This window comes from Anopheles coluzzii, chromosome 3 (genome assembly GCF_943734685.1).
Source record: "Anopheles coluzzii chromosome 3, AcolN3, whole genome shotgun sequence".
NCBI lineage: Eukaryota > Metazoa > Arthropoda > Insecta > Diptera > Culicidae > Anopheles > Anopheles coluzzii.
Genome location: NC_064671.1, coordinates 11,819,505 through 11,842,532, shown reverse-complemented (window position 1 = coordinate 11,842,532; position 23,028 = coordinate 11,819,505). Strand labels below are relative to the sequence as shown.

Sequence of the window (23,028 nt, the reverse complement as noted above, 5' to 3'; positions counted from 1 at the left end):
TATAGGGTCACAACTATTCCAACATCCAGCAAAAGCGAGTGCGAGTCTAAAAGAGCAAGGAGGAGCGATGGAGTATAGTAGGTTCTTGCAACACCGCGATTTCCGATTCATTGGCAATCGCATACAGTGTTGTTGACCTCATCAAACTGACGGTATACGTTTAGGGATCGAGTTAATGCAAAGTTTTGTGTGTGCATTTTAATAAATTAAATCTCAATATTTAATACTTTTTAATCAAATTCGCAATTTATACCTCACGACGAGAGATCTCGCAACTGAGTCTCGGCGCATGAAAATCGTCATGTTATGAATTTATGCACGAATCACAGGTGGAACATCTTTCTATACCAATATATTGAAGAAAGGAACAAAGCATGTTTAGTAGTGCCCACAGCATCCATCATCAATGAGTAAATTAAAAAGACACTAACCAAGTCATCATATCTAAAGCAACAGGTGTAATTCTAAGAACGTATTCGGGCATTGATTTGTCCAAACTCGTCCAACTCTCTATCAAAAACTTCCTTTCATATTAAAGTACCTAAATAAAGAAATAGGACCTTTTTGGACCGTTCCTATTGAATAAAAAAAGCACTGATACGCGTGTCCCCGATGTATTAGGTTAATGAAAGACACGCGAATTTCCATCTCAATTTCCCTAAATCAAACTTGACCTTCCAATCAAGGATCGCTCCTCCACTCAGCATGACATCAAGTTAATCTGATTTTGACCCTTCATCTTCCAAAGCCAAGCATCCACCAATGTAGAGAGATGAAACTGTCCTCTACATGTACGTGTCAAATGCTTGCAAATGATAAATGTTTTAAGCTGCACTACGATGAGACGCGCTGAACACAGGAAAGAGATGCTTTGGGTACAGTTTGGCAGGGGCACTTTACATGTGAATTTCTAGCAGGCGTATGGGTCCGACTTATTTATAGCTTCTCCACCACAAACACCCACCCACAGTCAATTGGGAAAGGTGTTTTTTTTTGTATTATTTCCTCTAAAACACACACACACACACACTCCTTTTCCACGCCCATTCATCTGCCCAAAGAGCCGCGGGCAATCTGCCATCAGTTTCATTTACGCTCTAATACGATCGATCGTGCGGTGTGTGTGGCGGGGGATTGGAAGGTCGGGGGTTTTGTGTCTCCACCTTTCCCCCCGTCCACCGAGATCACAACAGTGTTCCGGCCCGAAATCTGGTTTGTGTCGTGTGCTGTGTTGTCGTTGCTCGTTCCAATCTTCACCACACTCCGTTGGCCACACTTCAAAAGTCGGAAGTTGTCAACACGAGGATCTTTTGCTTCAAAGTGATCGCAAAATCGTGCGGATGGCCTGGGTGGACTTCCTTGCGGCAACTGCTACAAACTGGCGGGTTGGTATTTTTAGGACTCGGTACTACTCCCGCTTGGACATTGGTTTGACTTGTTTTTTGCTTTGCGTTTTCTATTGACCGTTGCCAACTAGCTGTGAGTTCAATCGGAAAATTATCCATATTTCCCTGGCGCGTAGAACACACCTCAAGCGAAAGTAGTTTCGGCTTGAAGGGCACAACGTTTGTTGTTTTTTCTTTGAATTGGAGTTTTTTGAACGTTTTGAAGAATGTGTGTGTTGGTACTGTTAGACGAGAGCACTTGTGGTATTCGTTTAGATTTGCCATACGTTTTCTGAGTGTAAAGAATAAACATTCAAAGGATATTGGCGTCAACATACAACATTTAGGGATGATTCCATGTGCTTTAGGATCAATCAGAACAAAATTAATCATGATTTCTAAACCATAACACCTTTCCAATTATCCTGCAACCTTCTGGCAGGTTGGAATATTGAGTCTTCTTTGCATTGTGTATTGTTTGATCAATACACGTATCATGACGCTTAACCGTAAGTAACCAAGCAAACCGCCAACAGTGCAAACACCAAAACGTGTACGATTGAAACAACAAACGTTTGGCGTGCGAGAAGGTGTTCGTTACTACTTGCAAATTAACTCACATTCCACTCATCATTCCGTGGAGGTGTGAAAAAGAGCCAAAGGAAAAAAGCAACGTTCTTCTTCAACGGGCAACGAGTCTGAGCAATCATCACACTGGAAGAAGCAGGTATGTGTGTAGCTATGTAGTTCATGTAATGATTGATAACAATCGACCATCTCACACCGAAGTGTCGGGGAGTCTAGTGCGCTATCGCTGTCGACAATATACATGCGCATTCGAAGGGGCAACAGTTAGTTGCAATGATGTCACACTATTCTGCACCAGCTCTATCGTTTTTAGGTTCATGGGAACTGTAGAATCATCGGCAAGATAGTCGTACCCCTCGAAAATAGCAATAGCTAGTAAAAGTACCGACAAAATGACACCAACTTGACCGAAGCGCCATCAATCATTCGGCCGCCCCAAAAATAAACCTTCCTTATTTTTTGGAGCAGAAGATGACGATCAGGCGGCTTACCCGCCTTACTCACAGTTTGAGCAATTTGTTTTTAATCGGTGTGAGCATCACCACCACCACCACCACCACAACCGCCTCTCATCGCATCATTCAACAGCTCATAATAATTAGTTCACCCTCACCCTGTTCCGTGCTGATCGTCGGTCCCTGTATTGCGTCATTCTCGTCTGGAATATCACACCGTGTATGGGGGGATGAGAGCGTGACACGGTCATGGTCCGGTTGTGTGGATTCTCCACTATGTCTTTTTCCATTCTCCAAAGGGTCGGGGTTGAAAAAAAGAATAAACAAAACCCCCACAGCGAAACATGGCGTGTGGAAATGGAGACGTCTGGTGGCTCGTAGAGCTTGTGCGGCAGCACGCTAGCCAGCCACAGTATGGGTCCAGTGTCTAGGGGCAGGTCCATGACGTCACCCAGGGATGAGGTCATCCGTCGCCCATGGGTGACTAACAAAAACAGAAGAAAAAAACAAAAAAACAAAACCAAAAATGCGTAAAAAGGTGCAATCCTACGCATCGTGTGGGTGCGCACACACAAGCATACGTACGCAGCAGCACCACGTGTCTCAAGGACGCACGGTAACACGCGCAAAAACGTGGAGCGAGTGCACGAATGTCTCTCTTTAAAATAGTGTGTGTTTTGTTTTGTTTTTTGTTTGTTTTTTTTTGTTTTGTTTTTTGTTTATTTATCGTCTTGTTTAATCGCTCTTTATTTACAATATACATTTATAACAATATATTAGATTCAAAAGGGTCGGTCGGGTAAAGTGATAAGGTGATGCAAATTTGTGGCCGAGTACAGTCCAGTACAATTCCTAAACAGAAAAAGCCGCATTTTGGGGGGTGCATGTTATTATGCCAAAAGCTAAAGTACCTAAAGTAAGGTGGTAAGTGTATGGCCCGCGGGGGGTCATTGTTTTTCTTTCGATCGTCCAAAAAAAGGTGTGTATGTGTGGGATCGTCCAAAAAGTGTGCATCACAACGCTGGTCGGCGCTGGGCGTCATTCTGTCTCTACGCGGGCGCCACCTTACATGTCTTGTGTACGGGGTGGGTCATGCCGTAAGGACTTGCTTAGGTAAGAAAAACAACATTAACAAGGGGGGGACAAATGGGAAAGGCGGAGATGCTAGAATGATGACCTCCATTGCACAGAGAATTGGGGAACGATGATTGGGGAGGGGGATGATCTCGCTGGGTGTTTGTGCCGTGACACTATTCCATTTCGCGCGCGCGTTCACGCATCGAGAATGTCGGCTGAAAATAGTTTCCGAACTTGTTGTGCCGTGCAAAACGGGAGCATGAGGGGGGGAGGGGACGTGGTGAAAATTGAGGCGTGTGCGTTTTGTGTATTAAAAAAAAACCCCGCAGATGTAGGTCATCTTGTGTTTTTTCAGCATCGCAGAACGGACGGATTCGGTGGTCGAGTGTGTGAGAGACGAGAGGGTGAGACGAAAGTGGCGGCGTTGGTCGATTGATTTACCGCGCGCGTCGAAAGCACGCACGCAGGAGCAGTTGATGGTGCTGTGCTGTGATGGAGCTCGGAGCACACTAATCAGGGAGCGGAGAGGGAAGGCTATTTTTAACCTCGGATGATGCCAATCATCACCGGATCATCATCACCCACCCCCGTCTCGGGACCAGCACACTTCTTATAACCGGATATTGCATCATTTCGGCTGCTGGCCGCTCCATTGATAAGTTGCATCCTCGCTGCCACAACACTGCCCCCGCACTCCCTCGCAAAAGCTGATCCGTTTTGGGCATCAATCGCGACTCTTGACACCACATCACACCACCGCGGCACATTCGATGCTACTACTTTGCTGCCGATGATTGCTTATTTTACTCGTCCTCGTCAGCGCCGACACAGCCGGGACAGACGGGTTTGCCTTCCATCGCGTAGAACGACTTGCCGGTGACCGGTTTCGAGCAGTCCTATAACGAAAGTTGATTACTGATCCACACTCTTCCTACTGCTTCCCATTCCCACCCCATCCCGCCCCGATAGAACCCAACCCCCTTTCGTCCTTCGGAGAAATAGAAAACAGAAAGCTGAAAGAGAAAGCAGCAAAGGTCCACCACCACACCGGCACACGCAACTTACCCGGCACACGAAACAGTCCGGATGCCACTGGCTGTTCAGGGCGGAGATGTAGTTCTCCATGATGGCCCGGTTGCACCCGTTGCACTTCGGCGCGAACATGTCGAAGTAGTCGTTGCGGCAGTACGGCTTGCCGTCGCGCTCGTGGAACCCGTCCTCGCCGAACTGCTGGCCGCACTGGGCGCAGAAGAAGTGCTCCGTGTGCCACGTTTTCTCGAGCGCTGTGACACATTTCTGAAACGAGAGACAACCAAACTCGAAGAAATAAAGCAAAAGTGTTCCACAAACAAAGGGGAGTGCACGTACATCGAGAATCGGCCCATTGCAGTAGGCGCACCGGGGGCTGAACAGGTTGTGATAGTCCGGCTCGCAGTACGGGTTGCCGTCGCGCTCGAAGAAGTTCCGCGTGCCCAGCTCCTGGTTGCAGTGGTTGCAGGTAAAGTGCTCCGGGTGCCACGTTTTGCCGAGGGCCGTTATCACCTGCCCGACGATCGGTTTGTCGCACGCGTTGCAGCAGCCCTTCTGCGTCGTGTTCACACCCTGGCGGCTCATGTCGGCGGTCAGGTTGCCGAGCATAGAATCGAGCTGATCGGACGAGGCCGGCGGCAGATGCTCGGTGGTCGAGACCGTCGTCAGCGTGCTCTGGTAGTGCGAGGTGCCCTGGTTTGGCTTCGCGTAGTCCGTCACCGATTGGTGCTGGTGCGACGTGCCGGCGCTGATCTGTAAAGCAAAAGAAAAGTATTTATTAAAAACTTGGCGCACAATTACCTTCAAAAACAGAGCGAGCGAGCGAGAAAATTAAGACGCGCTTCGGGAAGATCCAAACGAACCTTCCTGTTCAAGAACGAAAAAACGGACTAGATGACGTTCGGGGCGTAGCGTTTGGGTTGTTGCCGCGATGCGGTCTCAATGCGAACTGAGCAGTGTGCCGCCCGTCGGGGTACGATCTGCTACTATTGCCACCCCTGTGTGAACGGGGAGGCAAATAGGGGTGTGGTGTGGTGGTGCAATGAAGGGTAGTGTTTTTGCACCCCACAACCTCCCACAAAACACACACACACAGACACTGACGCCATTTGGACATTGGGGAGCGATTTCGTTCTCCCGTGCGCTTGCTGACACTCTCTTTCCCTCTCTATTTCTCTCGCTCTCTCTATCTCACTCTAGCCGTGTTTTGTTTTGTCCATTAGAAATCGCAGCAAGCCGTGCGCGATCCAAACAGAAGAGCGGTGTGGAGTTTCGGGATGATCGCAGGGGTGTGGGAGACGCGTTTACAGTCGCTTTTGAAAACCCACTGGCTTTGGAGCGAAATCCACAAGCGCGGGCACACACACACACACATAAACGTGTAAAACGGTGTTAAATTTCTTGGTGTGGCGCTACACCCCGCACACGTTCCTAGACGTCCTCTCGCCATCCCTACTTGTGCAAAATGGAATAGTTATAATAGAAGATGACGCTCTACACTACCACACCACCGAACGGGTGCAAAAACGGAAGAAGATGCATCGACAGTGGAGGAGGCCCCCAAGGAAAGGAAGGAGGATTGTTTTTACACGCATTTCGAACGAGCGAAGAGCTCCCCTCATGTTACTACCGTTTGAACGTTCAAGGGCAGCACTGCGTAGGTAGGGAGAGGTTTAGGAATTGCATCCAGCAATGGGTGTGAAAAGTGATGCCAATTCCGGACGAATTTGTTTGAAAATTCGTGTGTTTTTTTACCTTCCACACACCGCAACGGAGAAAGGTGAGTGTAGCACGATCACACGATCATGCGAACGAATTGGTTCGAACGGTCTCCAGCAGTTTTTAAATGGTTCTTAGACAATTGTTGATGAACAACGCCTTTGCCAGCATTCTGTTTATTGTGTTTGGCGCATTTTGTTTCGCTTCGGTAATTTCGGGACTCTTTTTTTTAATGCAATCACTTCACTCATCGAGCTGGGTTGGTTTGGCGCTGGCGATCGTATGTCTGGGGAAGCGGGATGCTTTGGAACATCGATTAAGTGTGTGGTGGTTGTGTGCGAAGGAGGCGCGAGATTCGATGGCGATAAAGATTTAAAACAGACGATTTTTTTCACTTTCAAGAGTTTGCCTTTTTGGCCGCACTGCGGCAGACGATTGAAGAGATAGGATGAGGTTTTTGGGGTTGAAATTGAATACTGTTTCGCGTTACTAAAAAGCAAGACACTAAAAAAAGGCTTTTAGTGTGTACCACTTGAGCTGGCGATCATTTAACGGGGGATGGCAAATTACCGAACCGGCTTTGCTTGATTTTCTATGAGATAATATGAACCCCAACAAACCACAGAAAGACAAACAGCAATTACAACAATTCGTAAACAGTGCAACACAAGCAACACGGAATCGATCTTATTGATCGTGTGCAAGCAATTTAAATGATAAGAAATAGTGTGGCTGTGTGTTTGTGAGTATGTTGACGGCTGCGTCCCATCCACACACTGCCGACTAATATGTGTGTGTGCAAGAGAAGGTTGTGCATCATTCTACGGATGAATGGAAATCACAACAAATTATTTAAAAAGGGAAAGAGGCATATTACAGAGAGTGTGGCCTATTTTTAAAATCCGTTCTGAAATCCTTCACTAAATTGTCACACGAAGAAGGTCAGCGTCTTTCCGTGACCTGAAACTCTGGGCAGCAGAGGTTTACAGGGTTTCACAGTAGATCTCATAGCTGTGGAACACTTTATTGACTCTTGCTTCCATGAAATGAACGTATTGTAATGGGAATTCGACTCTCTAGTAGCCTTGTTGGACAAATCCAATAAGAATTTCTAACGAGCCAGTCCAAAAGAGTTCCATACAGTCCAATTTCCAACATATGAAGTTCACTTCCAATAAGAAAGAGTGAAAGAAGTGTCCCACAACTATGTGAACCCATGGAAACCCTGTAATCCATAGCAAATATAGCAATAGATTAGAAATTATATTTTCTGTTATTTCTTGCGCCACACACACGATGTGCTCAATGCGTTTAAGAACAATTATTAAATCATTTCTTCTATTTTTTTTCCACTCATCTTCCCTGAGCTCGATTTTCCACCACCGTGCCAACGATCAACCAACACCACCAGCACACCATGATTTTCATAAGCGTTTTTCCCCTCCCCTTACCGCGTACGGTGACCTTTCACCGTTGCCTAGAGTTCTGCCCTGTTAATCACTCTGCCGCAGTGTTTTTGCACTCATCTTTGCCGGCCCGTGAGCCGGAAAAATAGTAACGCGCCGTGTGCACAAGAGACACGGCGCGATCGTGTGCTCGCCGCCACACACTCAAGAGTGCGCTTGATGAAAACCCAGTCCTATGTGTGTGTTAGTGTGTTGTGTGCTACTAAACACACAGACCCACACACAGCGTAAGATTTACTCGAACGGCAAAACAGAGAAAAAAAAACTCAAAAACTTTTTGGCGGATTTTGGCTGCACAATTTACGCCAGCAGCAGGCGAAAACGCGAAGCAAAATCCAAGCAACACACACTCATTCATCAGGAAACGCCTGTTTTGCGCCTGGTTTGTGGTGGATAAATGTGGTGGAGGAAGTTATTTTTCCGTAAAATTGAAAAACAGACATCCGATGCTTCGGAGATGGAATGTATTGCTGCTGCTGCTACCGATTCTTCCATCCAGTTGGTGGTTTAATGCGATTTTTTGATTTGGAAGACTAATGATATTTTTATGGGTGCAAAAAGGGGGGCAAAACTTGGTGGAAGATTGCTCCAAAAAATAAACTATTACTTGAACGCGTACTACGTTGGTCACGTAGTGGTAGGTTTTTGTAACTTAATCCAGACGCACACGATCAACTACCGCTTTTTTAATGGTTTCCCATTAATAATCTTCATTCGATCCCTATACCCGATCACGCTTCCATTCAAATGTGGTGGTCATTTTTCTCCCCCTAACTCCTTCCAGATTTAGTTCATCGTGACGTTATCCAGATTTTGGGGCCGCAAGAAAGCGCCGGAGGTTAGCAAAACAGATGATCGATTTCACAGCATCGATCATACAGTAGGCGAGTGACTGAGGCGTTGGCGTTAAAGCAGATCAGGCACACGGGGCACAATGGACAACCAAAGCGGGAGCTTATAAGGTGAGCAAATAATGTGAAAATCCATCCCATCACAGGCCCATTGAGGTGCTGTTGCCGGTGGCAAATAGAGCTGTACAACAGTGATTGATGGAAGACGATGGCCTCCACACTACCGTTTACAAAGATGGACATCGAGAAGTATTGACCCAAATGAGCGATTATAATGATTTTGGTGGGTTGATCGTGTATGGCTACTCTATTTAACATTATAATGCAGGAGGAACAAAATAGAATAAATGTGTTACACTTTCTTATTTTCTGCTTTAATATCCATGAAACTAGCTTTAACAAAAACAACCTTTTCTAGGTACAACATCTCCAGCAACTGCTACAAAGCACACAGCTCGACGCAAAACAGTGTCAACATCTCTAGTGAGTCATATATCACGTTCGATCGCCAGTTTCGTTTCCAACGTACGCAAAGCAGACCGGACAACACCCGCGTGGCTATAAATTGAGTCATGTTAAAGTCATGCCTAATGTATCGGTCGTGTAAGATGGATTCACCTCTCTGGTATTGAAGCACGGTCGTAGCGTTGCCGCTCACGCGAGCCACCGGCGGGTGTGGTGCTTGGCTACAGGTTTTTGATGCGCAAAATGTAATAAACACTGCAGTTGCATCTTTCACGCACCGGGCGGAAGGGGCACCGTGCACCGCCGGTTTAACAGACAGGTAATCCCGTTTGATAGACACACACACAGCGCTAGGGTGCATATACACGAATGGGGATTTACACTAGCGAAAGAGTGTTTCATTTGTTGGAGCGTACCAATTGAATTTCTTTGCTACTAATTTGTTTTGTTTTAACACAAATTTACGAATTCAAAGTATTTTTAAAAAGAAAATAAATTTGCTTTGTAAACTTTACTGTTTGTTGTTATGATTTTATGCTATAACTTGTATTGTTAAAACCTTTTCTTCAGTATTTATTATGTAGCATTGATTGAGTTTGGAATAGAAGTTTATCGGACATAGAAAAAGTCTTAATGAACTAAGTGCTTACAAGCTACGGGACGTTACATTTAGTTTAATTGACAAACACGCAAACGCTCACGGAACGCAGATTAAGACATACTACAATCACACAGATTGTAAACTTGACTGCAGACGACTCCCTATCAAATTGATCGAATCTGGCCGAACTGACCGAAAGTGATACGAACATGTGACGCGATAGTATTGAACTATCTTCTCTGAACAGCTCGGAAAAACATACTTCTTTTTCTTCTTCTTTTGACACAACAACCGTTGTCGGTCAGGGTCAGGTCAAGGCCTCAGTGACTTATTTACTACCATAGCAGGATAGTTAGTCCAATGTATGGGGGCACGGTCCATTCGGGGCTTAAACCTATGACGGGCATGTTTTTAAGTTGTACGAGTTGACGACTGTACCACCAGACCGGCCCCACAAACAGACAGTCGGGGTATAATAAAAGGTACCCGTATAAAGCCTATTGTATCGTACGTTATGTAATGATGCCATACAGGGTTTTCCGAGTTTATATGCAATGTCAATAACATTTGCCATTGCTTGCGAGATGTTTTTCAACAGCTTTCAAGTATTGCATTTGCATCAAAATAATATTTCAGTTCTTCCACATGATTTTCAACACACCACAAGCTAAGCAGTTCTTTGTGATGTGTTGAAAATCAACCGTAAGAACTGAAATTTTATTGCGATGCCAATACAAGAACAGCTGTTGAAAAACATCTTGAAGGCGATGAATACAGGGTGTTCCAAGTTACTTTTGAAATTAACTTCAGCATGATTTTCAACACTTCAACGGTCAACGAGTGATGAGATCCGGCTGCCGGACAAACTCCGGTGGAAAAACGATGACAACAGACACTTTAAGTGTTGAAAATCATACTGAAGAAATTAAAAATTATCTTGATATAAATGATATCATCAGAGTGATGTGAAATAACATTTTGCACGCGGTGAAAAACAATGTTTACATTCGAAAGTGACTTGAAAACCCCTGAAGTGTTGTGTACATTCGGAAGTGACTTGAAAAACCCTGTAATATAAAAATCAAATTTTATCGAACTAAACTAATTATACTATAAATAAAATAGATGCTTAAGTAGAGTATCGATTACATATGTATTTAACAAAATACAGTTTTGTTTTCCTCATTAATAATTCATTACAGACAATGTTCTCATAACATAACGTTTACAAGAAGAAATGATTACTTATACAAAAATGTAAAGTATAAAAACATAATTGAAAAATAAGGAAGATAGCATGAAATTAAATGCAATTTAGAGAAAAAGGAAAAAGTACACATGTTCACCAATAAAAACAAACAGCAGCACCTAATAGTTAGTAGCTGCATTGCATTTAAATTACATGCAATGTCCTACACGTGCAAGGGTTAATTAAACCAGCTCAAAGAAGATATCCACTTCGCCCCAACAAAACCACAACCTCCTTCTCCTTAACCTTGCCACAAACGAGACAACGTGCCGCCCCATACACACACACATAGAATCAGCCATCAATCCGCATACGAACGTTCGCTAATCAGGCAAAAGAGACGATGCGCAAAATACGATACCGACGACGGGCGCGATGGGTGGGTCATCATCATCATTCGCATGATACCATTGCACTTATCGATTCCCGTACAAGCACACAGGGTACACACAGCTTGTTCCGCACGAGCTCCAGCCCGGTATGGTGAACACACCGGAGCTCTTGTTTACGAAGGTACTTAGTAGCCCTTTTTCGTCTCGACAAGCGCCAACAATTACAACGTTCAGGGTCGTGTAAAGAATGCTGAAGAAAATAATATACAATCGCCACCCTAAGCCAGAGTAAGCAAGCAGCAAACCAGTTGCATTTAGCCGGAAGATAGCATATGCGGGTTCCCGTTTAATCGATTGCACAACAGCACCACCGCCCGATGCCCTTCACAGCTCGCAGGAAGGATGCACCATGGGCATGTGCAAGCGTTTGGAGGCCAAATCATTCCCCCCATATCGGTTTAGTTTCGCTCCAAAAAGGGATCTCGCATGCCAAACAGCAATTGTTTTCGACACAGCCAGTAAAGTACGATCGCGATTCTCACTTTCTTTGTGCCGCGCGCGCGCTCATTCGCCTGCTCTCGGGGTAAAAGGCAACTCCACCCACTTTCAGGGACAATAGTAATAATTGGCAAACGGTTGTTACACGTGCTGACGCATGGTAACGCATCGCAATGGGCTGCAACATTGCACACAGAACAATGCACCGTGCAGTTGCCGGTGAGGGGAGGCGAAAGGATGATATCATCGGCAAAGAGAGTAGAGCAGACAGCAGAGTAGGGTAGAAATTAAATTAAATTAAAAAATTAAACACTCCTCCCAAGTGGTGAATACTTTCAAACCCTCGTAACTCATATTTTCTCAACTCAACTTAACTCGTATTTTGCGAGATGTTTTACATTCTGCGGTAGCTTCACTCTTGCTTTTTTCAGATGTTTTACCCCGCGTCATTTCACACATCAACAAGGCGTTACATTTTGCGAACGTTACGGTCAGTTACTAGTGGAAAGCTAGAGCTAGTTTCTGCGCGTGACACCACGGTAAGGCCTGGTTTAATTTTCACCACTCTTTCCCACACTCTCGTGACCATTTCGTGACATATTTAATTTAATAGCCGCAATAATTAGTCCGGTGCTTTGGTGTGGGGTGCTTGTTGCGCTTTGTGAGGTGGAAAACGGTTTTGCCCGGTGGCCGTAAATTTATCAAACATTGTTGAAAGCGGCACAAGCGGCACAAACAAATGCCCCATAGTTAAGGGTACGGGACACACGGATTTTCTTGCTTTTCACATTTTCACAAACCCGCTACATGGGCAAATCTTTCAACAAGAGTTTAGTTGCTTTTCTCACTAAGACACACAAACTATCTATTTAATACCCGGTTTTTTCTTCTTCGGAAACGCATTCTTAATTCTGGGAGTGCCAACCAGTCGCGGTTAGAGGTTGATGATGCCATGGTTAATAAAATTAATATTACAACCACGCGAATTGGACCACAGCGGCGGCAGCAGCAGCAGCAGCACACGGGCGGGAACGTGCAACGCGATTCAGCATTAATTAATGTGTGAGGTTGTATGTTTCGGTTGCACGACGACCAAGTTTTGGAAAGATGAACATGAAACGCAACCCTCCCTCACCATGCAAAACGATCATAATAAATGAGTATCTAAGCGCCGACAGCGCGGATCGACTTGATCCTTTTCCGTTGTTTGTCGTGCCGTTCTCTTTCGCTTGGTGTAGTGGCTCGAGTGACTACTGACGAGGCGCAAAACACATTTCTCTGGCACGCTGGTACAGAGGGGGAGAGCTCAGGGGCACCATCCCACGAGGGGCAGACAAATTTACAAAGCTACAAATGATATATCGGGCCCATTTCAATTGTGCTCTATTAAGATGTTCGCACGCAAGTTCGAGGTCACACCATTCCCGATCGTGCGCGTTCGAGCTCTACACCTTCGGTTCCGGTTGGGTTTTCAGTCAAGGCTGTCTCGTATTTATTTTATGTCTTTTGCAGATTCGTTTGTTGGGTCTAATACTGATCAAGAGTGGCATTTGTCACGTGCCATTTTTTCAGGCCGTGTGGGAACTTTTAAAAATAGAATGTATGAATAGCATAGAATGAAGTATTTATAAAACTTTTTCAACTTTAGTATCCATTTTAATGCCATAATTTTGTTGACGTTTTTACTAAATTTACATAAGCCAAAGCAAATTTAGAATGCAATTGCACGCCTTAACGATCTGCAGCGTCTGTGCATCTCGCCCAACAATAAATCTAAATTTTCAAGTACATAGTCTCTAAATACATGCTTGCAAAATGTTCCTTTCCCGAAATCTCTGTTTATCCGATTTCAAGCGGAACCGTCTTTGCTCGGGGAAGAATGATTTATTTACATACGATAGTATTAAGTATGGACATTTGTTTTCGCTTCGTTTGGCCGTCCGGAAACGATCAGCAAACTTGAAGGACGGAGTACGACGGGTGGAAAAGTGTGCCGGAACGAAATGCGAAGTTGTATTTTGGGACGAAATGACTCGATTTTGGATGAACCCAACCGAACCAAAATTTTTTTATTGCAAATCCTCGAGAAATGCCTAACCTTCGAGGATAGATTGGAATAATAAACCTAAAGTTAGTCAGAGATTCTTCAATGTTTGAATTGCATTTGCCTTGACTAAACCGAATAAATATGTGAAAAAGCAAACCATCAATCCTTATGGTCGTGATTATATTATCAACCTGATAGCGCCCAAGTCTAGCACCAACGGGGTGGTCCCGTGGTACAGTCGTCAACTCGAACGACTCAATAACATGCCCGTCATGGGTTCAAGCCTAGAATTGACCGTGTCCCTGTAGCCAAGTATTGACTTATCCTGCGTAGTAATGTGAATTAAGTCTCGAAAGCCTGTATAGTCCGGCATGTCCGCGTAGGACGTTACGCCAAATAGAAGAAGCGCCCAAGTCTGATGCCCAAGTATGAGTGCTAAGCAAATTGACTTATTGTGCTACACGTATTTTACTAACATTTAACATGCTAAAACATAGCGAACAGCAACTAAATTCTCGCTCTCCGCCGTTATGGCACTCGACGCTTCCCGCTCATAGGCGACAGCAGGAGCTCCCCGGTCTTCTGACGTCATGTCGTCGTCGTCGTTGTTGGAATAGTATTTGTATGAATACTATTCGAGCAAGCAATCAATGCAAGGAGTGATAGCGCGTGTCGCTATGTCGTTATCAGCTCAAGTTGTTGTTTTATTTTTTTACGAGTCTTTTTAACATTCGCTTCTTATTAGTTCAAGTGTTTGCGGCCGATTTAATTAATCCGTATCAATAATGGAATAAAAGTCCACTAGTGGCCGGGTATCTTAATCAGTAATAATGGAGCAAAAAATTAAGTTCTTATGAGTTTCGACACAGAAGTCGTCGCTGAGAATTCGCTGACGACCTCTTTGGATATGCTGAAACGTTGGAAGGCAGCCGCAAACGCAAAAAGGCTGCCGATTCGCAAATATGTTTCTTGTAAATTACATACCGAAAGCAACAATGTAGAAGTTGTATCATAATTTATCAATTTTGTGTTATTCGACTGTCTAACAAAGTCTCTCTAAGTGTCAAACATCTTTAGCTTCAATTAATAATAACAAACATTCGTATAAACAAAGTGGTGGAAGCGATCGCATCAACCTCTGAAATGCCCGGCTTTATTCAATTCCGACAGCAAATCCTACAGCACTTGCCACCCGCTGCAGACATTTAGTGCAATCATTAACGTCAAGTTAGCAACGGTCAGTGATCGTGATAAATTTCCCCGTCACAAACAGATGTGTGCGCTAGTTGAATCCACTATTTGGCAGTGGGATTTGTTGTCGCTTCTTCTACAGCTTTTGGGACGGGACAACAGCACAGCACAACAACGCGCCATCCCTCATCGTTTCTGCTGATGGTCAATGTGAGGCTTGCGTTACAAGAGCGAGAAGGAACGAGATAGAGGAGGACGCTATCCTGCCATTCATGGACGGCGTCTATTCTTACGCCAAAACTGTTGGTTTAGCGGGAACGACATGGAACGGCAAACGTAAATAAATCGAAAATAATCATGACCACACACGAGCATGAGCGAACGACAACAACGGACAGCAACCTTCAGCGGCGGTTACGGTAGCGCTAAAAGTTAAGAACCGTTCCTTAACCATTCATCCGTACACGGGACTTGCGGGACTGTTCACGTAGGGAACGGCGACGAGTCAAGATCGTTGCACGATCCATTTTGCGTACATTTGACGTTGGAAGGCAGGAAAGATGAGCTCGTTAAATTTAGAAACAATAATTTATCGCTAATGCAATAGTTTGAGAGGCAGAACAGTCAAATTTAAAACGATCGCAGTGTGTTTGCCAGTGGAATAACGAGCATCACATCGGGACTGCTTTTAACCACGATCACCTTGCACGAAATCGATTAGACACGTTCGTAAAACAGGTGTATGAACAAGCGAGATGACAGCCCAATCGCTAGGATTTTGGGCAGTGCAAAAATGTCAATTTAATGACGAATGAAGGAAGGGAAATTATGATTCCTGTACTCGTTTGCGCCACTCAAAATAGCGCCAATAAACGTCCTTTTCGAAGGAAAATCTTCCATGGCCAAAAAGTGAAGCGAAACGAACCAGAGAAAAATTGTAAATTGGATAACTTTGGCACCCGGCTCTGGTGAACATTTAGTGCCGAAGAAGCGACACCCAGCAAAGAGTGAAGGAAAATATCCATACGTCAAGCACCGCTGCCAAAAGGGCGTTTTGTTCGCTGGTCGCAGAGATGTGGCAGAGATGATCTCGACCCTGCTCACTTCCGTTCCGTAACGGTGCCGATTTCGTTGACGAAGCGTGGCATAGTTTAACAGGTGAAGTACGGTGCAGTGCATCCGCCACACTCGCAATGTAACGAAATCATACAGCTTAAAGCCGACGACAGGCGACTGTCATAAAACTGTCAGTACATGGAGACGCATGGTGGTTTAGCACAACGAGACAACGTCTCCCACTGCTACACAACTTGACCGTGGATTCTGCACTTCTCTGATGCCATTGTAAAACCGATCGGCTATAACACGGAGAACCACTACAGCTGAATGCACAACATAGCAAAAAACCGTTCGCAATATATTTGAGTGCAAATATTCGTTCGTTCTGTGTTCAACACCCACAGAAGATACCTTCCGGCGGGCATAATTAATCATACACTGCAGATGAAAAACTGCTTCCCACCTAGCCATCTTGATAAAAAGAGGCAGCCAAATGTACTAGCAACCGAACGACGGCTCGGGCGCGTCTAAAAACCATCCGGTTTGTGTGCACAGTTTGTTTTTTTTCTACACGCCGCTAATTTTGTCCCGTTACGAAAGGATGCAAAAAGAAACTGAAACATAAACAACGCGCAAACAACGCGCAAATTACCTTGAAGTCCGACAGTGACGCCATCAGATCGTCCAATTCCTTCGTGGCCGACGAAGTGTGCGACTCGTTTTGGGCCAGCTGTTGTTGGTACACTGAATGGGAGAGAGAGGGAGAGCGATAGAGAGCAAAAAGAGAGAAAACAAATCATTAAATTCGTTCGTGGCGACAATGTTGTTGAACGGTTGTATCATGATGTGCGGGTTGCATACTCTGTAGGCGCATATAATGCAGAGGGTGTAGTTTCACCACAGGGTGGCTCGTAGATTAATATTCGCATTAAATGTTTTAAAAATGTAATACAATTTATGAATTTACAGTTTTGCACATTTCTATTAAAGTTTTATATTTTGTGAAAATAAACGTTAAACTGATGCAATATTGATGCTTAGAAAAGAATGGTTTTGCTTTTATGAGTTTTTTCTGTTCTAATTATATAAATAAGCCGTTGACCACGTTTCGTCCAGCAATAAATGTATTATCCGATATACTTTTATCTTGTTTTACACAGCTGATAAAGATTACACATAATTGCTTATCATTTTTCAATGTAAATTTGAAAATTAAACGTTCATCGGAATTCAAACTGATGCAATTTTCTTAGACAGGCCGACAAGATAAGAGGTTTTTAATTCAAATTTTGTTATCTAAGCTTTACTAATTGCTTTCTGTAACAGTCAGAAGCCATTTTTATCTCAGTGTAATAAAATGTGCCGTTGATTTTGTGCATTTTTGATTCCACGTTAACGTGCAAACAAGGCTGACATTCATTCCTCTCTCTTTGCATTCTTACATCCTTCCCTTCTAAGAACGGTAGCGTGGTGTGATAACTGTACTTACGCTGATTTTGATACTGTGCGCTTGGTGTACCGGTAAGCTTTTCCGTCGTAGTCTCACGCACCGTTATCGTGACTTGCCGACCGGGTTGGTTTGCATTTTGATTCCTACAAATGAAACGAGCGAGTGGGCAAATAAACGCCATTAGATACAGTTCCGGGCGTGCAGCAGCAATTACTATCCGAATCCGAACCGACGCATGCACACTTACCCGTGCGGGACCGCATAGATTGGGTTGGAGTGCGCATTGCTTAGCTCCTCCAGCAGGCTGTCGACCGACGGTCGCTTAATGCTATCATTAATGGCATACGGAGATGGACTAGTGACGATGGCGTTGCTCGGTTCTGCAAATGGCAAGAATTCAATTAGTGCACCGTGAAACACGCACAGCACAGGTGGGTCTGTGTCTGTCTGTCTCGTGGCGGCTGACTTACGCTTCTCGGCGACATTGCCGTACCGGGCGCTGCTCAGGTCCTGCAGCAGCGAATCCAGCTCGGACAGATTGCCGGAAGCAGACGTTTGCAGTTTCTGGGGCGTGCTGGACCGTGGCAAGGAGTTGTGCGGTGTCGTCGACCTGGGCAGTGAGCCATTGTAGCCGTTGGTCGCACGCGACTCAGTCACCGTTTTGGCGGTGGTGTTTTGATATGTTTGCTGTAAAGAGAGGAGCAAAATGGAAATACAAATTAATCAGATAATTCCTTACAGCCATTAAATCTAATTACTTTTGGAATACGATTTAGAATAAGTGTTTGATGGTACAAGAGTATTTCGATATCTAAATCTGAATAAAATAAAAATATACATAGAAAACTCACTGCAACTAATTTCAATTTCCATGACCACTAATTTAATTCAAAATTATCATCTTCCATTACTTGCGAAAGCGTAAATCTCAATTAGTCGCAAAAAGGTAAAATCAATTAATTTTGGCGGCTTCTTCAAAGCCAAGCGACACCTTTGGAGCACATCCAACACGGCGGGTGTCATTGGTGACGGATTTATTCACTAGCATCTATCCATCGTCGCTCGTCCGCCGGGCAATAGTTGCAGCAGCGTTCGACAGCATTGCGTGTGCTTGAGATTGAATAAGACAATTTGGCTAATGTCTCACAGGAAACGGGTATACGTGTGCACATCTCTCCAACGTCTAGACGGAACGTTCCACTTTGCTAATTGTCTCTCGGCCGCTCAGAAACTCATGTCAACCGCATGATTCACTCAACTCCAAGTAATTGCCACGGGTTCGTAGAAGCTTCACTTGCATCAACGTGCAGTAATCTACGTCTAACAGGGGAAGAATTTGTTTCTTTTGGTTATCGTTCAACTATTTATCAACAAACCTTTACTGGTAAAACAGTAAATGAGTTGTATTATCTCACGTCGGTGTTCAACTACCGCATGAAGTAAGATCACTTTTCTGTCTAAAGCATTTAAAAGAAAGAAACACGCATATTGCATTACCGCCTTAAATACTAAAACTTTGAACGCCTTAACTGTAGTTCCTAGCACCAGACGTAAACGTAATCGGCATCGCTAGACTAACCACACAACTGACTTTTACACCGTGCGACGCGAGAGTACTTTCGTTTTTTTTTCAGACATTTTTTTCAAGCGTTCAATCGACCGATATTGCCAACACGATGTAAGTCCGGTACCAGGAGGGCATGCTTGCAAGAGGCCACATACAGCTCCAAGCCATTCACACATCCATTCATGCACTTGCACGTTGCACCACTTACACACACACGAATACAACGTACTTCTGCAACTTTGATTCACACAGCCAGCTCGGGAGGGAAAGGGCAGGAACTAAGAGAGCAGCAAGTACCGAGAGCGGTCTGGTACATGAGTGTGCGTCTGTAGAAAGAAACTGCAACTGCACCAAGTAGCGTGATCTTCTCTTTCGTTGTGCGCGCACTTTCAAGAAATGCATCGTTTGCATCACGAGAGAGAGAGAGCGAGTGGTTGTGTTTATCGTTTTGACGCAGCAAATGCACTTGTGTTTGCACACACTCTGAATAAGCAAGCCTTTGCTGCTCCTCTTCGTCGATTAATGGGAGCAACTCACTCAATGACACATCACCTTGAAAAGGTTTAAACATGACAGGGTTTTCCCCTTCATCTTCTTCTTCTTCTCGAGATTATCGTGCTTCCTTTCGTATATTTCGTACAAAACTCGATCACTGATCACGGTTGATCGTGCACAACCCTGCAAATGTCTGATACCTACCGGAACGGGACTCGTCTGCTGCTTGTTCCGAACTCCATTCAAGCTACCATATCCGGGAACGGATGAACCACCGCCACCACCACCACCACCATGCTGCTGCTGATTGTGTCCGGGGACCGTGTTCTGAAGGTCGGCAAGAAGTGCATCTGCAAAGAGTGAAAGCAACACGTACACGTTAGAAAAACACATATATCAAATGAATAATGCATGAAAAGTAAAACTGGAGCAACCAGACACGGTACACAGAGCTTTAAGTCACACGCTTTCGATCGATCAATCACGCACTGACATTCCTTCTTCGATCCGTCCCATCCCACACTCTCTTGCGATACAACACACTTAACCGTACCGAGAAAATCTTGACAGTTTTCCTGCACACTTTCGTACGTTATTTGTTCCATCTTTGGGTCGCGCATCAGTGCACCGTTTGGGGCTTCAACTGGGAGTTTGATTCCACAGCCCCTTTCCGTTTTGTTTGTTGATGAGTAAGCAAGAACTTGATCCACAGCGGCTGGAAGTTCCAACCAAGCGCCACCGGTTTTCTCAGGGGGGTTGGGTGGTGATGGCGCGAAGTACGCTAACGGACACGCTGTCGGAATGCGTTTGTGTTTGCAGAATTCGTCCGGCTCGTTCGGTGACGGCCACTGTTCAACTGGCGCATCGCGAAAGCCTCAAACGGCACCACAGGGTGGAAGATCTCTCCCCTTTGTGGTGTCTCATATGTGTGTGTGTATATGTGTGTGTCTTTTTTTCTCCTGCTCGTTCTGGAGCACGCAGAGTGCAAACGGTGTCGCTATATATGTCGCGCTTGTCTTGCACACGACAATATCACCATAGATACGGTACGGTGCGCGGAATAGCAAAGACGACGACGACGACGTCGGCTACTACTACTGTACGAGCAGTTGTTAGATTTTTTTCTTCACCCTTCTCCCCCCTTTTTCTTCTACGCTGCCTCAAAAAAACGATAAACCGCAAAACGGAAGATAACCCAACCACAACCCAACAAACCGCGCACTTGATGACGAACTTTTGCGGAATGTCACTCCAAACGCGCGGTTGGCGCGGGGAGGACAAGCGTCGTGGAAGAAGATTTTTGTTACACGTGGAAGAAGATTTTTGTTAATGAAACGGCGCGGCGTTCCACATTTACTTGTGTACGGTTGGCGTTGGTAAATACACCGCTGTTGTTGTTGCGCGAGACGTTCTTGTTATGAAAGGTTTTGGTACACATTGCGTTCATTTGGGCAAGGTGTAAAAGACACACTGTGCGCGGATAGACGATAAGGTTCCGGCCGATAAAGAAATAAGCGCACACGTTTGTTTCTATTGAGCCATTGGCGATATGTTTTGGGTTGAACCGAAAATGTTTTAGCTTTTTGGATTTTCAAATTTAAAAGGAAAGAAACTTGATATCTGTCAGAATAACTATACGACTGTATGAGCCTTGTGAAAAAGCCCATTAATTTGACTTCAGTTTAATAGTTATAGTTCTTATGAATCCATTCTAATTAACCTGAGGGACAAATCGAATTCTGTTTTGAAAGTCATCGCAGATCTCAAGATATTAATGTATGTGAGCATGATGAATCTCCATAAGTCAACGGGTTTATGAAGCTTTATTGATTTGCGAACAAGTAAGCAAGGTAGATCCCTTAGATCCCTAGGATAGTATAATTTATAGTTCTTACTTCTACGGTATAAGACATAAAGGAGGAGGAGGAGATAGCTATCTGATGAACCAAAGAGGCAGTTTTTCGACAATATTTGTCAATTTTCAATTATCTCATAACTTCGAATTATTTTTCAAGCTGACGGATGACTTATTAATAATTTGTGAAAAAGGGTTTAATAATAACTTCTTCTTCTTTTTCTTTTTGGTGTTACGACCTACGCAGTTATGCTGGTCTTTACAGACTTTCGCGACTTATTAAGTATCATGTATTCGGATAGGCACATTCCTTGCTACTTGCTACTTGCTTGCTACACTGCACTACTAAGCACTATTCAAAGGCTTATGTATCATTAAAGATGACAGTTGTTTTAGCTTTAAAGTATCCGTAGTCTTGGAATGATGGAGCTTGGAGGACTCGGGTAGCTTTGGAGAAGCATGCAAGAAGAATAACGTTTGCATCAAAAAATAGGCATTTTTCAGTTGGCTATAGAAAAAATACTAAGAGAGATAATTTCTTTCCATGAAATGTTATTATTAAAGATTTCTTGCCAAAATAAATCTACGACCTTGACAGCTGCCTTCCGTCAGTTATCCGGAAGTTCCGCCAGCGCGGACGAAGACATGCGTGCAGGCATGTTTTGAAGATCTACCTCGATTTTTAATAGTTCCTCTCTTCAATTTTCGAGGCAAAATTATTGGAGTAGAACTTTAAGATCATGTTGGTCAAGATTCTCTAGACTCTAGAAGATTTTGAAGGAACGCAGCTGGGGGATGTTGAACTGGTATGCGTACTAGGGTTTCGTATCAAATTTTAGCCGAAATTCGCTTAAAATGGTCTAGTTTCCGCATCGTTGCTAGTCGCTCCGAAGCCTGTGGACCCAATTTCTGATTCCTGATATGTTTGTTTATATTTACCAAGTACTATTTAATTGTTTGGCTGATGGCATCGATTTGCCGGCCACAGTGGCGGATTAAAGGTATCGGGGGCCCTAGGCGGTAAGACGAGTTGAGGCCCCCTGTAAATGGTAAATGATGTTCCGGGGGGAGGGGAGGGGGGGTGCTAGCGGTACTAAACTGGCTGTTGGGAGTTTGAACGCCGTCGGGGGCCCTACGATCATCAGTCACAGGCTCTAAAATTGATTCGCCAGCCTCGGGGCCCCAACGTCCATCCTTCCGGGCCCTTGTTACTAGTACTCTGTCTATACGGCTTACTATAGAATGGCGATCTACGGGGCCCCTTAATCGGCGGGGCCCGAGGCGACCGCCTAGTCCGCCTACCGTTAGATCCGCCACTGGCCGGCCAAGCTAACGCAGCGATGTAGCCACTTGTTGCTCGGTTTTCATATTTAGACTTCCTTTGGAACCTCAAGATGCTCAGGGTCGTCGGCCATTCGGTACAGGGCCTCTGATTCTTTCGGTGCTCTGATTGTTGTGTAATAAATCTCTGTTTTGCCAAGATGTTGTAGAAGGCGAAGCCTGTTTAAGACGTCCACAAACTCATCCACGGAGTCCGTTTCAGACGCTACGGGATGCAGTATTTTGATCGCGCACGCTCCTGAACGAAATTGATTCACTTTTTTGGCCATCAGTATTTGATTTCGAGAGGTTTCAGAGGTGTCAAATTT

The 23,028-nt window shown here is 44.6% G+C and overlaps 1 protein-coding gene across 9 annotated transcripts in view; it reads right to left on the bottom strand.

Moving 5' to 3' along the window:
- Positions 1-23,028, bottom strand: part of LOC120958060 (leupaxin) — a 74,580-nt gene that overhangs the window by 2,210 nt on the left and 49,342 nt on the right. For 7 of the 9 annotated variants that reach the window (XM_040380614.2, XM_040380611.2, XM_040380615.2 and 4 more), the window contains 7 exons: positions 19,729-19,874; positions 17,933-18,149; positions 17,710-17,842; positions 17,502-17,605; positions 16,665-16,756; positions 4,874-5,287; positions 4,571-4,801 (listed from right to left, as the gene is read on the bottom strand). In XM_040380614.2, coding sequence (XP_040236548.2) covers positions 4,571-4,801; positions 4,874-5,287; positions 16,665-16,756; positions 17,502-17,605; positions 17,710-17,842; positions 17,933-18,149; positions 19,729-19,874 — 1,337 coding nt within the window. Of the gene's footprint in view, positions 1-2,931; positions 4,402-4,570; positions 4,802-4,873; positions 5,288-16,664; positions 16,757-17,501; positions 17,606-17,709; positions 17,843-17,932; positions 18,150-19,728; positions 19,875-20,077; positions 20,391-23,028 lie in introns of those variants that run through there. The other 2 variants (XM_040380613.2, XM_040380616.2) reach the window with 2 other exon arrangements.